At 29.5% G+C, this 17,730-nt stretch overlaps 1 protein-coding gene across 2 annotated transcripts; it reads left to right on the forward strand.

Annotated features, from left to right (window-relative positions):
• Positions 1-130: 130 nt before the first annotated feature.
• LOC133807064 (uncharacterized) lies at positions 131-3,733 on the forward strand. 2 transcript variants are annotated; one of them, XM_062245208.1, is made up of 5 exons: positions 131-599; positions 1,331-1,395; positions 1,502-1,677; positions 2,268-2,376; positions 2,926-3,733. In XM_062245208.1, the coding sequence occupies exons 1-5, from the start codon at positions 311-313 to the stop codon at positions 3,232-3,234; spliced, it is 948 nt and encodes a 315-aa protein (XP_062101192.1). In that variant the 5' UTR covers positions 131-310; the 3' UTR covers positions 3,235-3,733. The 2 variants fall into 2 exon arrangements, with proteins under 2 accessions (XP_062101192.1, XP_062101191.1); XM_062245207.1 differs by having other exon boundaries at positions 132-599; positions 1,328-1,395.
• The last annotated feature ends 13,997 nt before the right edge of the window (positions 3,734-17,730 follow it).

A 17,730-nucleotide genomic window follows, 5' to 3' on the forward strand; every position in this document is an offset into this window, starting at 1 on the left:
ATTGAAAAGTTTGTAAGAAATTAATTGTTATTGTTTATAAAACCAAACAATTTTTCTTAGAAAATCTGCATGAAACTCATGGATATTTAAGCTAAAAACCTCTAAATCAAATAACAGTAAGGAACTTCACTTTTCCCAGTAAAAAACGACAAAGACGACGTCGTTTCGCCGGTTGAGTCTCGTCCCCTCTCTCAGTCATCCGAATCCTCTCTTCTGAACTCAACTCAGGCTCACAGCTCTCACTTAGAGCAAAGCTTCCATCTTCTCTCTCTCTCTCTCTCAATTCCCAGAGAAAAACAAAACAGAAGAAATGAACATAAGCGTAGCTTGTAGCATGAGAGCCTCTTTGGTTTCATTTTCACCAATCATAACTACAACTGCCTCCTTCCACTTGAGGAGGGCACCTTCTCTCTCAGTGGGCGAGCCTTCTTTCTCATTCTGGGGATACCCTTTTCCACATATAGTCCCAGACAACTCCCATGTTCTCCATTCCCGCAAAAAACGTTCGGAGCCCCAGCAACCAGTCCTCAGCCCAACTATCGTTGATGAAGTTTCACTAGACGATGAAGAAGACCTTCTCTTTGACGACCTCGAAAATGGTGAACACCCAATTCTTTTTTTTTCTTTCTTTTGTTTGGCTGATATGAAAATTTGGCTAATTTGGCATGACAAAGAGTTTTCTTGACAAGGAAATAGTTTGGTAAAGAGTAGTATAGAAGTTGTTAAGCATAGAATTTAGATGAATACATATTTGAAAACAATTGACCAACAAATAATCTAATGCTCAATTAAAAGTGATTCTTGTCAAGTCTACACTGACATCAAACTGCTAATGTAATGTAATTTTTCTTGTATAAATGCTTGAGTGAAACGAAATATTGTTTGTTGGGTAGAATTGGATAGCATATGAAAGGATTATTAGTTAAAATGGGATGAAGGAAAAAAAAAACCAGAAAGAAGTTGAAATTTTGATAAAAAGAAAAAGAGATGAAAATAGTTCATTTTCAACTTCTTGTTTCACCAACGATATATACATAGATATATAGAGAGAGAGGACTGAGTAAGCTAGGAGGTTCAATTCAGTGGTAGATTAACCATTTCTTATATGCTCTCTTATTACCTCACCAAAACACATGATAAAATTATTCAATCTAATCTTCTCCTATCCACCATTCCAAATATGCCCCACATGTAGTAGTTGTTTAAGGCAATTTGTAATGTGTCAATAAATTTAAGCAATTGGGTACTAACTATTTTTAATTTCTGAGAATTTAAACAAAAGCTTTTGAGTGTTTCATGTCTGACTGAAATTCTTAACCATTTGTAGAAGACATCATAGATGATGATGAGGATTATGGTGAAGATGAGTATGCGTCGGATGATGCTGAGACCTATGTAAGTTTCATGATGAAGATGTTCACGAGCTTAGCTCACCTCAAATTTGAATACATTAAGAGTTCGAAGATTGACTGTATGCTGTTGAGTTTTTTGTTTTGTCTAGGTTGGAGATGGAGGTGCAGGGGGTGGAATTTCTCTGGCAGGGACATGGTGGGACAAAAAGGCATTAGAGATTGCTGAAGAAGTTTCTCTTTCTTTTGATGGTGAACTGAAAATATATGCCTTCAAGACATTGTTGAATTCCACCATTCAAGTGCGCATCGAGACACTTGCAAATAAGTAAGCTTTATTTGAAACTATTCTTGGAGAATGGTACTGAAGATCATACATTTTTAAGTGAACAGAGAGAAGACTTATATTTTATGTACTTCTTTCATGATAATATAGCATATATTGATACCACAAACAACAAATGCTGTATGGTGTCAACCATTCTCGCATATTCAAGTTAATTCTGTAGCAATGTTGTGATGCTGGTGCTTTATTCAATTCAAACATTCATCATTTAAAGTAGCATGTAGTTTCACTCTAGTTTTTCTCATAACCTTAATTTCGCCTTCTTGCATTTTGCATTAAGTACTGTCTCATTTTCTTATAGACAGACACATGAAGATCAACAAACCTGCTAATATAAAGACACCAAATGTCTTCCAATGTTAAGTTAATTATTTTAAACTTTTTGGAACATTGTATCCACATTTCATCATCGATAGATAAAGCAACTGGAAAAAGGCTACATAAAATATTTCAATCTCTTATGTGACAAGTACATACTTTTTGTTCTTGACATTTCTCTTTGGCTACTAATTAATTTTTATGAGGTGTCTATAAAATTTATTTATTCCTATTGAGCTAACCATATGTCACAGATCTGGTTCCCCCACCATGGAAGACATAGAAGCTTTTACCACAACATATCGGGCACGGTTAGATGAAGCAGAGCTGGCTAAATCTGTTCCTGAGAATGTGTCGTTAGAGGTCATTTCACTGTTTTTTATTAGTTTATCTTCTGTCTCATTTACTTTGTTTTTCTCTAGTTTTACGTTTTAAGCACTTTGTGATAGAGAATACATACTTTGAAAGACTGATACACTTGGTTGAATTTATGCAGATTTTAAGGAAAATTATATAGCATTGCAATGTACACTTTGTCTAGACTAGTCATATAAACCTTAAGTCAAGCCCAAATGTTGATCTTTCTCTAGTTTAGGTGTTGTGTTGACTGAGCCAATTGATGTGCTTATGCTTTTAAAAATCTCGACTAGTTTGAATAAGACCTCCCCCAAACATAAGAATCGACTTAGGGAGTGTTCATTTCAGGTCACTATCATCTCAGTGCGTCCTCAGTAGAATTAGAGCTTATGACCAGCTAGCATTGCAATGAAACACGTTGTCTACACTAGCCATAAAAATCTCAAAGTCAAGCACAATTGTTTCTAGACCAGGACCACATGGTTCCTTTCTCTAGCTTCTGGTTTGGCTGAGCCTTAACAAAGCTAATATTTGAATGAAATGGTTCCATGGCAGGTGTCATCACCAGGTGTCGAAAGGGTAGTTCGGATTCCACAAGACCTTGACCGGTTCAAAGATCGAGTTATGTACGTAAAATATGCGAGTGAGACAGCCACTGCTGGTTCATCCTCAGAAAGTGATGGTGTTTTTAGGCTTGTTTCGTTTGATATGGAGATAAAGTATTGCACTTGGGGGATAGCAGACGTGAGAATAAATAGAGAGAAATCAGGTAAAGGAAGACCTCTCAATAAAAAACAAAGAGAGTGGCGTTTGGAGACACCCTTTGATTCCCTGAGTTTGGTCCGGTTGTATTCTGAATTTTGACCATTTCAACTTTGTAGACATTATTTCACATCCCAACAAAATTAAGATATAGCAGAGAGTGTAGATTAAAAGGAAAACTCAAAGCAGTACTACAAGGGGCGATTTTGGCTAGTAAGACTGGGGTATAGTATAGTTCAATTGTTTCGGAATCAGATTGCCTTAATGCAGTCAACCATCTCAAGAATAAAGTTTCGGATGCCTCCTACTATAGTGTGGTAGCTCGTGATATTCATGCTAAATGAAATGATTTTGTCAATGTCAGTTACAGTCATTGCTCAAGGGAAGCCGATGAAGTGGCTCACTCTATTGCAAAATTAGCTCTCTCTTAGGACTCTGAACTTATTTAGTTGTTGGCTGATGTTTAGCCTTGTTAATGATAATATTTCCTTTAAAAAAAAGGCAAATATATTTATACAAAATGTCATGTTTTTCCATGGCTTTCCATTTTTGACTGTGTAATTTGTAAAGGAAATATATAATGTCATATTTATTGTGTAAAGTATGTATTTGCTTGCCTCTTTTGGTAGATATGGTTTACTTTAGGAAAATGCCAAGAGCCAGGGCCGGCTCAATCCTTAAGGTAGATCATTGCTTAAAGGCTCTCAATTTTTGGAGTCTATTTTTATTTTTTATTTGTGGCTAAAGTAAATTTTTACTTATTTTACGCTTAAATACTATTTTTTTTTTGTGAAAGTACTAAAATGTTACTTTTTCTTGCATTTTGGTACTTTCACCACCAAGAGAACAAACTTTTAGTATTTATCCGTAAGCAAAACACAAAGTTTGAAATTTTTCTTATTTATTTTTTAGAATAAAAAATAAGTTTTATGATTTCACTATTTACTTTATTTTTAATACAGATTTATTTTTTATTTTAATTAAAATAGATTTCTAATATATTTTTTCAATTTTAATTATGCTACGAAAAACAATATGTTAATATTTAAAAATGAAAAAATATATTAGAAATCTATTTTAATTAAAATAAAAATTAAATATGTATTAAAATAAAAATTAAATCCTAAAGTTAATTTTTGTCTTCTAAAATAAATAAGAGGAATTTGCGACTAAAATACATAAACTTTGTATTTACTTATGGATAAATCTCAAATCTTTATTCTTTTTGGTGGTGAAAGTACCAAAACGTAGTTCAACCTTAAGTTGACACGTGGCAGTTAACTAGTCAAAAGTCAGATTTAACGGTTAGTACTAAAATGTAAGAAAAAAAATATTTTGGTACTATCACCATAAAAAAAATGTTATTTAAGTGTAAAAAAAGTGAAAATTTTGGTACTTTATCCGAAAATATCCCTAAATAAAATATATTAAAGATTTATTTTTTACAACGTCGACGGTAGGTGGGCAGTCCGGTGAGGTCGACAGTAGGTGGACACTATGAGACTGTTCTACAAAACGTCGGAAGAAGAAGAATTGTCAGGTGAAGGAGAGAAATGAGAGAGAGAAAAATAAAAAAGAAATAGATTTTATTTTTTTTTATAATTTTAATATTTTATTATTTAAAATAGATTTTAATTATTTATTATTTTTAAAATCAATTAATTAGATTTAAAAAAAATGATAAGGTGGACCAATAACAGAGTGACATGTGGCATCCCAATTAGCCTTAGTGTATAAAACGAAGCTGGTAGTGACAAAACTATTCAAAACATAACGTTTGATATTTTTGTCGTTGAAAAAAAAGATTGGGTAGATAAATGTATAAAGTAAAAAAAACATTAGGTATTTATGCTGCAAATACATCTTTAATTAAAACTTAAAATAGCTTCTTTTGCTTTTTCAAGAGAGTATCTTAGAGAAATCTATTTTTTGTTTTCAAAGTTGTGTTTTTTGAAATGAGAATATAAAATATAATTGTAGTTTTTAAAATACAACATGTGTTTTATTAATGTATTCTAAAAATAATTTATTGGTTTTTTTTAAATGTTAAATAAAAATTAATAAATATATATAAAGAGGAAAATATTTTAAAAGTTTGTAATAAATAATGAGATAAAATAATGTGAAATAAAAAGTGATGAAAAATAAGGAGTGAAAAAGTAATGAGAGAAAATTTGAGGAAAGATAAATTAAGAAGAGAGAAAATGATGATAGAAAAAATAAGGAGAGAGATAATAATAATATAATAAGTGATGAGAGAGAAAATGACGCGATAATAAGTGATGAGAGAGAAATGAGGAGGGAGAAAATGATGAAATGAAAATGAGAAAATAAAAAGTGAAAAGAGAGAAAATGACGATAGATAAAATAATGAGAGAAACAATGAGAAGGGAGAAAATGAAGAGTAAGAAAGTGATGAGAGATAAAATAAGGAAGTAGAAAATGATGAGAGAGAAAGTGAAGTGAGATAATAATTAAAGGGATATTTACGACATAAATACTCAATGTTTACATTTGTTACAGTAAAATACCTAATATTTTATTTTTACGGCAAAAATACTCAATGTTTAATATATGTCGAAGATAAATATCTAATCATTTTTCTTTTCGGCAAAAATACCTAAAGTTTTTAAAACATTACTTTTTTCAATACCTCATTTGTTGGAATTGTTAAGTATTAACTCACCAAATATGTATTATTCTGTAATTTAAGTATGTTTGCTATCAAAATATGTATTTTTTAAAATTTATATTAATTTAAAATGTCTTTTCAATTCATTTTTCTAATTTAAAATATTTTGTAAAAAAAATAAATATGAAATAGACCGATTATAGAGGGACAAATGTCTGCTTAGTCAATATGCTTAATAATTCCAACAAATAAGGTACTGACAAAAGTAATGTTTTGGCAACTTTAGGTATTTTTGTTGCAAAGAAAAAAATTAGGTATTTATCTTTAACATATATTGAACATTGAATATTTTTGCAGTAAAAATAAAATATTAGGTATTTAACTATAACAAGTATAAAATATTGAATATTTATGCCGCAAATACCCCATAATTAAAAAAGTGATGTGATAAATAAAAAAATTAGACAAAAAAATTGAAAACAAGAGGAAACAACTTTTTGTTGCTGTCAAAATTTTCTCTTTTAGGTAACTTTGTTTTACAATTATTTTTAAAGCAATGCCTAATACCTCTCCTTATTTTCAAAATACAATTTAGTTTTTAAAATCCAAAAATAGATTTTTAGAAAACAATTTCTTACATTTACTCAAACAGTTCTCAAAGTAACTTTTAGACTCCGAAAATGCTTCCAAATCTATACCATTCAGGCCTAAAATCTCTCCGCCTGTCAATCTTATTTTTCATTTTAAATCTTAATAGTATTTCTAATAGAGTGCCAAAAAAGTGAAGCATTGTTATATTTACTACATTTTAGTAAAATTGTCACTCTAATAGTATTCTAAAAAATACATTAAATTTGACACATACTAAAAATTGTCACATACTAAAAATTGTGCTAAATTTGACATATGACACAAGATATAGCATGACCCAAAATAAATGTCACTTTTTTATTTAACATATTACTACTAATTTATTAATTAACAATTAATGACTATTTTTTTACAATAAAAAATGAAAAAAAAAATATTTTTTTTTCTATATTATCAATAAATATTAAATGAATTGCCAGCTTTTTTTAGTTAATTTAAAACTTGTATATTGAAATACAATCCTAAATATTTATTTTATTTTTGTCAAATTTGATATAAAATTTACATATTCCACGAGAGATGATATTGAACACTTCTAAATTTATTGGTAGCCATCAATGCTGATGCTACTGTCGATTTGGAAAATAGTGTGTGGTGGTGTGGTGGTTCAAGATTAAAGACAAGATTATTGGTTCCCAAAGTCAAAAGTCCTTTCAAACTTGTGGTGGCTGAAGACTCTTGGATTAAGAACATATCTAGCGATATTTTTAGATTCCTTGCCAAAAGAGGATGAGGACATTGGAAACATTGGCATTTTACTTAAGGATATTAAATTAGAGCCTGAGATGTTGCTACTCATAGTTTTGCAAATCATGCCTTATCTTGGGTTTGGTTGTTAAGGATATATAAATATAAATATATATACATTTTTAATGGTTACTACCCATGGATAATTACTTTGATATTAATCATTGGATTAAGATCAATGGTCTACATTTATAGTTTTTAATTAAAATTTCTAAAAATAAATTGTGATTTTTTCAAATTTTTAGAAGAGTGACCTGATAACATGTCGGTCGTATAATTATTAAATTAAAGAATTAAATAAAATCTTATCTAAACATTATAAAGAAAATTTGCATTATAAATAAGCATTATATATTAATAAAAAAATAAGTCAAGAATGTTATTACTGTTATATTCTAATTTTCAAAAAGAAAAATTGGTTATGTTTTGGGTTTTCAAAAAGATTGGCTTTGAATGTCGCCGGCGTTTCTGGGATTCTCGGCTCCGATCTCGCTCTATAGACAAATATGAAAGTCACTGCCACTATCATAGGACACCTTAGGGTTAAGACTTCAAAAGCCCAGTGTCTCGCACCTCCCATACTTGTCATTGTGCGGTAATGCTCTCATATACTTTTGTCGTATTTGATTTTTTTTTATCTATATATATGTTTGTGTTTGTTATTTTGGACTCCTAGTTTGAATTTGATTTTGTTTAGCAAGTTTCGTGATATAGTTTTCTTGATCTACTATCCATATATTTTTTTCATTTTATCTTTTTTTTTTCTAGATAATTTTCTTATGATATGTCGAAGATATTGAATATTGGTAATGAAATTTCTTTGAGTGTACGATTTTAATCTTCACCATCATCCTCATTTTCATTGGATTTGCAGGCATTATTTCAATTTAGTGTTGCAAAGATAGCATCGTTAGCAAGAAAAAGTTTGATGGAGGGAGCATATCTAGGTATCATTCTGTAAGAATTGGGAGGTGTCTGAATTACCTGTGCAAGAAAATTAAGAGCTTAGAAGACTTTTTTTTTTAAGAAATCGAAGAAGAAGAAGGAAAGCTCTATACTGCAATTATGTATTTTGTAAATATAATTACTTACGTTTTATATGTTATGTGTATTACCTATTTGTTTTCTATACATAAACTAATATTGTAATATTAAATTGTTATTAGAAAGTATTATATCAAAATGTCTACAAATATACATTAAAAAGGAAATTATTTTCTGAAATATCATTTAGTAACATTTTTATAGAATGTCACTAAAAAGATTTTTTAATATAAAAAACAAGTATGTAATTCATTATTATTAAAAATTTCGTAATATTTGAAAATGGTATTTAATTATTTTTAGTTACATTTTTTCAAATGCCACTAAAAAAAATATAGTTTTGCAACAGTTACATTTTGCAACATATTTTAGTTTCTATATATAATTAATAATTTTAACATTAGTGTGTGTATATTTATTATTTTAAAATTTTAATTAATGAAAATTATAATTCTATTGGTTTATTCAATACCCTTCAGTAGTTAATGAAAAATTATTATTTTATTTGTTTCCAAAAATAAAAATGGTGATTGATATATTTAATAGCCTGTAATATACATTTAAAAAAATTTATTCATTAACATATCGTATATAAATATAGTATTTGTTAAAACATCTTTTTGTTATTTTGAGTTTTTATTAAAAAAATCAATATATTTTTAATAATAGGTTTTTTCTATAATAAAACATTAAATAATAAAATTTACATAAATGTTTATTTGAAATAAACTATCACCTAATTTTTTTGGCAAGAATAATTAATGTGACAATTATCATTCAAACTAATATTTATTACCTAATTAAACTAAATTTTGAAATTCTTTGTATTTATTTATTTTTTATTTTTTTTATCATCTTTATCACTTGCCTATTTAGTAAGGGTTTATACATTTTCAGACCCTGTGTTTTGTCTCATTACTTGTTTGGACCATGTGTTTTGATAAATTACTTTTTGGACCCTATATTTTGTAAAATAGTTAAAATAGAACCCTGAACCCAATTTTGGTCAATGTTTTCTCAACTAAAATCACAAATAATTTACCAAACTAACAATTCAGAACAAAAATAAAATAATTCTACTTAAAAACTGTATTGTTATATTCAATTTTTTCTTTATCAAAATTGAGTTTAAGGTTCTATTTTAACTATTTTACAAAAGAGATGGTCCAAAAAGTAATTTGTCAAAACACAGGGTCTAAACAGGTAATGGGACAAAACACAAGATCCAAAAAAGTATAAACCCATTTTTATTTCTTTTATATAAATATATCCACAATTTCGAAATTAATTGACACTATAAAAATTTCCAATTTTTTTTATTTTATATATTTATTTATTTATTTTCATTATCTTTTTAACCATTCATCTTCATGAAAATCTTGTTTAGTGAAAAATGTCCAATTTTTTTTTTAACTATCTACGCGAGGAAGCTTCAATTTCAAAGTGTTTCTTGTAAGATATTCAATCATTTTTTGTTGTTTGTTTTTCTTTCTTATAGAATTTTGAAATGTTTTAATTGTTAAAAAAAATTATAACATATTTATAACCTTTTTTTAAGTGATAATCTTCTTCTTCTTCTTTCTAATAGAAATTCTTGATGGAATTCGATATCGAATGGAGGAAACGAATCGATCGTGATTTCAAAGAGATGAGAAATGAATTAGAGTCTCTGAAAAGGCATTTAGAAAACAAAGAAAAATGTAAATGCAGATATGAGAAAAAAATAAAGATAATAAATGAAGAAATAAAAAAAATGGTCTCAATATAAACATGATATAATGGTCTCAATATTAGTATTACATTTGATCACACAACAGAGATTAAAAAAGCAATATGGACTTACATATTGGCTAATTAAAATTATGTCAATTTCTATGTAAAGATTAAAATTTCTATATAAAGATTAATTATGATAAAAAAAATAATAACTAAATTAATCAAAATGACCTGTTGGTGACTTGTTATACCAAGTTAGGGGTGAGCAACGGTCGGTTTGAGCGGTTTTTTCACAACAAAAAATCCAGAATTCGGTTTTCGGTTCGGATTGGTGCAATCCGAAAACCGACCGAACCAAACCAGTTTAAAAAAAAACCGACCGTTTTGGACCGCGGTTTGGTCGGTTAAACCGACCAAACCGAATTGATTTTTTTTTTTTTTTTTTTTTTAGGTTTAGTTAAAAAATTAAAAATTTTGGATTGTTGGAATCCATTTTTGTGCGTTTTTAAAACATAAATATATAGAACATAATTACATTTACAAATTTTAAAGTTTGAAACATAATTAAAAGTCCATAAGAGCATAACATAATCTCAAATCACAACACATCATCAAAAGTCTAATACTCCAATATCTATTAGTTCAATCCAAGACACAACCCAATTAAAATTTAAAACCAAAAGACTACAACCACAAATCTCAACACATGATTAAAGTTTAAACTTAAAGTCCATAGTCCATCCATAGTCCATTACAACACAAATTAAATCTAAGTCTAATCGACTACAACAACACAAATCAAGTTCAAATTTTAAAAGAATAGATAGAAAACAAAGTCCAATCCAAAATCCAGCATTCATTCATTTCATGGCCTGCATCAAGCAACCATGACCACCTGCTCCTAAGACAAAAGAAAGAATAAAATTATAATGTATATATAACACATGCTACATGGTGCTTTTTAGAGAAATAAAGCTACTAAACTACAATCTTAGAATTCAACTAGTTACCTTGAGATTTCAATTGTTCTTATCGGTCCCACTCCCAGACCCACTGCCAAGATTCTCAGGTAGGTAATACACGAGCCATCACCTGACAAATATTCAATTAATACAAATAAGCTATAATATATATATAATATTTCAATTAGAATAATCTATTAAGTAAATAAATACCTGGAAAAACTTGTTCACATGCCTCTAAACCATCAATCTCATCCATGTATTGTCGAAGCACAACAGGCTCTTCAGACTCACAAGTATACCAATTTTTAGAACAAATCAAAGCCTCCACCATCCTCGGGGATAAGGAACTCCTAAATGAATCTAAGATTCTTCCCCCAGTAGAAAAAGCTGATTCAGATGCTACTGTAGACATCTGAACAGCCAATACATCTTTTGCCATGCGCGCAACTATTGGATACTTGAATCCATTCTGTTTCCACCATCGTAGAATATCAAAGGTAGGATCAAGTTTCTCACGACGATCACTCAAGTAGTATTCAAGATCATCTTCTTCAATATCATCACTAAGTTGTAATTGCCCTTGACGAAATGATTCTGTAGTGGAATTGATAACAGGCTGAGATGGCTGAGACTGAGATTGAGATGGTTGAGCTTGAGATGGTTGTTGTTGTTTATAAAAAGCATATAGCTGTGCCAAAGTATTTGTCACCAACTTTATCATTTTTTCAGCCTCACTTGAAGTGTACACAAATTTTAAACCACGATTCACAACCTCTAATTTATACCTTGGATCAAGGATATTGGCAATAAATGTCAACATATTCAGCTTCTCAATCCTTCCCCAGTACTTGTCATACTTTCGTTTCATACTAACTGCCATAGCCCCTAACAAAGTATCAGGATTAGAAGCCATAGTAGTTAAATCAGCTTGAACCTTCAAAATATCTGGAAGGAATAGATTGGATGTGACATATAATGACCCACTAAATCGATTAGTAAGATCATAGAATCTCCTCAAAAAGTCGACAAATACAACTGCTTTTTCCCAGTCTAGGTTGGTTGGTAGGCCATCCATTCTTTCTTCATCAAAGTACTTTGTGTAGTTCGCATCTGCTTCCAAATTCTCAAAAGCCTTCTTGAATTTTATAGCAGATTCTAACATCAAGTAGGTGGAGTTCCACCTAGTAACCACATCCAAGCATAACAAGGCTTTTGATTCAATGTTTGCATCCTTGCAACTTTCTTTAAATCTTTTCAGTCTAGCTGGAGATGACCGGACATATCTCACCGCATTTCGAATGCTTGAAATTGCATCATTCAACTCTTTCAACCCATCAGTTACTATCAAATTCAAAATATGAGCTAAACGCCTCATATGAAACATTTCGCCATTCAATGGAATGGTATTGTCTTTGTCCAACAAGTGCCCCTTCAATTTTCTAAGAGCAACGTCATTTGAGGAGGCATTGTCAACCGTCACTGCAAAAACTGAGGAGATACCCCACTCATTAAGACAATTTATCAACTCTTTCCCCACCAAGTCCCCTTTATGGCTAGGAACTTGAATAAAGTTGATAATTCTCTTCTGCATTTTCCAATTATCATCAACCCAATGTGCAGTCAAACACAAATAACTAATATTCTGGATTGATGTCCAACAATCAGGGGTCAACGACACTCTGTGCTTCACCAAAATCGACTTCAACTCTTTCTTCTGATCTATAAACGCATTGTAAATATCTCTCGCAACAGTAAATCTTGATGGGAACTGAAATGTGGGAAAGAAATGTTTAATGAGCTTTTGAAATCCTTTTCCGTCCACGTGCCTAAAGGATAACTCATCCATAATGATATATTCGGCGATCACTTTCCTAACAGCATTTTGATTAAACCTTAGCGGCAGCCCACTTGAAGCAACTTCTTCTTCATTGCAGGTTGTTGTCTTTTTAGTAAATCTATCCATAGTTGATTGTTGCTTCTTACTTTGCTCAACCCAGTCACTGAAAGGAGACTTCTTACATTTTCTCTCCACATGTGCCCATAGTGTGCTAGTCCCATTCAACTTTGTATCAGCCGCATAATCGGTGCCATAATAATTGCAAGCAGCTCTTGGCTTCTTAGGATCACAATCAGGCAACATAGTGTAATGATCCCACACGCTCGATGTTTTCTTTCCAACCCTTTGCTTCTTTTCTGGTCGTTCAACCTCTTTCTCCTTTTCTTTTTCATTATCCTCTTTCTCGGTCTCTTTGTCTTTTTCCTTATCTTGATTTTGTTGATCATTCCTCTTCTTTCGTACGTTCTCTTTTTTCCTTTCCTTCGCTTGTTCTTCTCCATCAGAACTTGACAAATTAGTTTCAGCATACTCCAACCACTCCCCCATCATCCCTTCTAAATTTTCCTCGTTATCCATATTAACGATCTATTTACATATTTATAAACACAATTTCAGCAACAAATATAAAACATAATATGAATGTGCTCATAAAACATAATAACAAGGCATGATTATTATGATCATTCAAGGACAAGTCTTTGTATATGTATATAATTGGCAATTTTATATATTTTTCACAAATCGTCATTTATTGAACTACATACACAATATATAGGACCGATTAGTGATAAATAAAATAATAAACAGAGATTAGTAATTAATGCTTGCTTAATTGAGGAAGCAAAAGCTGATGACTTCCAATTCCATCATTATAATTTATCTATATTTTAATAAATATAAGTAAGTTTATTCAATTATATGACTATCAAGTTGGAGGATCACTAGTGCTTATAAAAGGCAAGCTAATAAGGTTAAGATCAAAACCAAGACCAAGCTTGAATATTAAGAATAGCGCTGAAGACACTATTAATGTGCATATATATACAAGAATATCATATTTAATTTACAATTAAATATATATATATAACTATGTCATTATAATGTTTTTTTCTTCGAAAAATAAAATATAATGCTGTAGTTATATATATATTATAATTACATATTGATGCATCTAATAACTACATTATATTTGAGAACATAAATTTACTTCTCTTTTTATGTATTAGTTTTTGTTCTATTTTACTTTGGGAGATAATAATTAATTATAATAATAAGATCACTCCAGATTCAACATCAACCAACTACAGTGATATCATAATTCATAATGGGGCTAAGGTGAAACAGTTTTATTAAAAGGGTGATGAAATCAGTAAAAGGGGTATTGAAGAGAGCATAAAAATGATGATAATGAATGATGGTGATCATCATCATCATCATCAATACCTCAAACGTGTGGCCATCATCAAGCAATAAAAATGTCTGCAAATTTTACAAGATCCTCACTTTCAAGTTTTCACTCTTTCATTAAGTGTTCTAATATTCCTTAATTCTTTATTCTGTTCTAAAATGTTGACAACAAACCAAACCAAAGCCATAAAGAAAGTGCAAAGAAAAGACTCATCTCTCACTCACTACAAGCTGGTTGAAAGTTACTCTTAGCTAGCTATATAGCTATAGCTCTATATATATAATAATACTACCGGCTATAGCTACACTACCCTTATATTGATCTCAATATATTCAACAAAACTAGCTAGCATATACAATGTTGACAACTATAAGATAAGAAAATTAAAAGGCAATTTTTCACCGAAGTAAAATTAAGGAATATTACACAATTTCATTCAAACAAACTCAGCATTTGAGAAAGAACAGAAATAAGCTTCCAAAGAGCTTAGAACAAACACCTGAATCTAATTAATCCATGGAATCTGATTTTACTCTTGGGGCAAACTCTAGCCCAACTTATGCTCATCTATATATATATATATATGTCACTCTTTCATTTTTCACTGAGGTTGTTGAAGGGTACACATACAGACAAATTTTTTACTCTTTCATTTCAACTAAACACGGTCCTGAGCAGTATTTTTAAGGTCGCTGAAGTGTTTACTTATTTTTTCTTCTTCTTCTCTAAATTATGCTCAGCTAAAGCAGTATATTTAAGTTTAACAACTTCAAGATTATGCTCATCTATATATATATATATAATATATGTCAATCTGTTTTCACGAATCTATAATGATATATATATATATAATAATACAATAATGGCATACCTCCGTGAAGTGGTCGCCGGAGTGGGAAGGGAAGGCACTGTGTCCGCGCCGGAGTGGGCTGGGCTGGGCAGTGCTGCTGCCGCTGAGACGTGCTCAGTCCGTTCCGTTCGCAAAACAGAGAGGAAGAGCAGACGAGGAGATGAGGAAGAGGCTGGGCTGGGCTGGGCTGTTCCGTTCGTTTGGGCAGTCGCAGGAGGGAGGAAGGATGAGTGCAGTAGGGGGCTGAGACCTGTGCGCCTGCGCCGTGCGTAGAGAAGGAAAAGATAGAGAGACTCTTCTCTGATGCCCTAGTAAAAATAAAAAAAACAGATTTTATTTAATTTTTAATTAATAATTATATAATATTATATTATTATATATAATAGTACTCGGTCGGTTTCGGTTCCGTTCGGACAATATTTCCAAACCGACCGAACAGTGGCGGTTTGCGCCGTTGGCGGTTTTTTTGGTTTCGATTTTTTCGGTGTTCGGATGGTCGGTTTATCCGGTTTTTTCGGTTTTTCGGATTTTATGCTCAGTCCTATACCAAGTCACTATATTGCCACACACCATAATTATTAGTACTCATCTATGGGTAGTAACCATTGAGAAGTCTTCCATATATATATATAATATTTCTGTAGGGTTAGCCAGAGATGGGGGTGGCATGTGGCCTAATAATTTATATATTTATATAAAAGAGAGTATTAAAGAAATGATGTGATTCTCTAAAATTATTTAATTTTTTTTTATATTTTTAAATATTTTTTTTCAAATTTATGATTATTAATTAATAATTAAATAATCTATCTATATATATATATATACTAGGTAGAAGCAACATACAGTGCACGTATGCTTAGTTTTAAAATTTTAAACATTGTCTATAATTTTAATAAAAAATGGTTCACTATTTTTTTAAATAAAATATTTATATATATAATAGAATGAATTATAGTTCTATAGTATATATAAATATTTATATTAATAATCTTTACATATATGATATCTAAACACAACGTTGAATATATATATATTTATATGACTACATGATATATATATATATATAATACAATAATATTTAAAAAGAAATTAATAATAGAAATAAAATAAGAATAAAAAAAGTCATAGTGTAAACAATAGTATACATGCATCAACTATTTTTAGCTTCTAATGTATCTTACAATGTCCTTTGATGAAGAAAAAGAGCTTCAATCACTTGATAAAAAACAAACTATCACACAAATTAATAAGATAAAAAAAATGATATGTATGCCTTTATTATTTTTAAATAAATATGATTTAATTATTTAAATTATCATAAAATATCTTAAAAATATTATATTTTAACTAATTAATTAATTTATTTTTGTTAGTTTATGTTTATTTTAGTTTTTGAATTTTGCAGTGACAACAAAATATTATATATTATATTTTAATATGCTATTAAGTTTAAGTTTAATTAAATTTTATTTAAGTTATTAAATATATGATTTTATTATTTTTAAATAATTATAATTGTAAAATGAGTTTATACCTTTTTAGACCCTGTGTTTTATCTCATATCTGTTTGGACCCTTGGTTTTAACAAATTACTTTTTGGACCCTATGTTTTGTAAAATGGTTAAAATAGAACCATAAATCCGATTTTGATCAATGTTTTCTCAACTTAAATCACAAATAATTTACCAAACTAACAATTCAGAGCAAAAATAAAATTATTTTGCTTAAAAACTGTGTTGTTATATTCAATTTTTTCTTCATCAAAATTGAGTTTAGGGTTCTATTTTAACCATTTTACAAAACATAGGGTCCAAAAAATAATTTGTCAAAACACAGGGTCCAAACAGGTAATGGGACAAAATACAGGGTCCAAAAATGTATAAACTCTTGTAAAATATCTAAAAAATATCCTATTTTAATTTGTTTAATTATTTATTTATTTAAGTTTAAGTTATGTTTATAATCTACCGTTAAATATAAGAATATTCTGTTAAATATAAAAATATTCCGTCAAAGTTAACAAAAAAAAAAATTAAAATATATTACATGGTATTAAAAGGAAAATTTTCTCTTGATATTTAAAATATTTAGTTTAGCTAATTTATAAGTTAAGACAAAAATTCAACTATTTCCTCTGGTTGCAATTCTTGAATAGAGTAGACATTAAAATTCTTATATTTTTGTTTCTTTAGCTTTTCTGGATCAGCGTAAATTTGTATTGTCCAACTCTTTGTTGACAATTTTTTGCTTACACTTTTAATATATTCTTTCTTCTCCTGAGAAGTAATTTTTATAGGTTTATGTTAGTATTGAAAAATGATATTACTGAAATTTGTTTGTTATATACGAACATTTTTTTGGTTGATTTTTTAAAAACACAACAAACCTCTTTAGAATGTTCTATTAATTATACTGCAGAGCAACCCAACACCTCTTCTGCTACATAGTCGAACATAATTACAAATATGCTTCTAGTGTTCTCATTGATTTCCGCATATGTCCTGACACTGAAATTGATATGTTTTTCATTTAAGCACTGGTTTATTTTAAGAAGATACATTTTTTTAAAACGTTTAAATTATTAAATACACACTGTGGTGTTGCAATTGATTCACTTCCACATTTACAAAAAAAGTTTTCGTTGTATTTTTTTGAAGTTCTCGAGTTACATGCAGGACATGATATGTAGTAGAATATTTGCGCTGAGTTTGTTAGAATTATTTTTCCTTGAATTCAGAATTTTGC

Source organism: Humulus lupulus, chromosome X, assembly GCF_963169125.1.
Source record: "Humulus lupulus chromosome X, drHumLupu1.1, whole genome shotgun sequence".
NCBI classification, from domain to species: domain Eukaryota; kingdom Viridiplantae; phylum Streptophyta; class Magnoliopsida; order Rosales; family Cannabaceae; genus Humulus; species Humulus lupulus.

Bases quoted from the DNA above. Each gene is read 5' to 3' on its own strand.
- LOC133807064 (XM_062245207.1), top strand. From the start codon at position 311: ATGAACATAAGCGTAGCTTGTAGCATGAGAGCCTCTTTGGTTTCATTT. The intron at 600-1,327 runs GTGAACACCCAA...AACCATTTGTAG, and splicing joins CTTTGACGACCTCGAAAATG to AAGACATCATAGATGATGAT. The intron at 1,678-2,267 runs GTAAGCTTTATT...CATATGTCACAG, and splicing joins ATCGAGACACTTGCAAATAA to ATCTGGTTCCCCCACCATGG.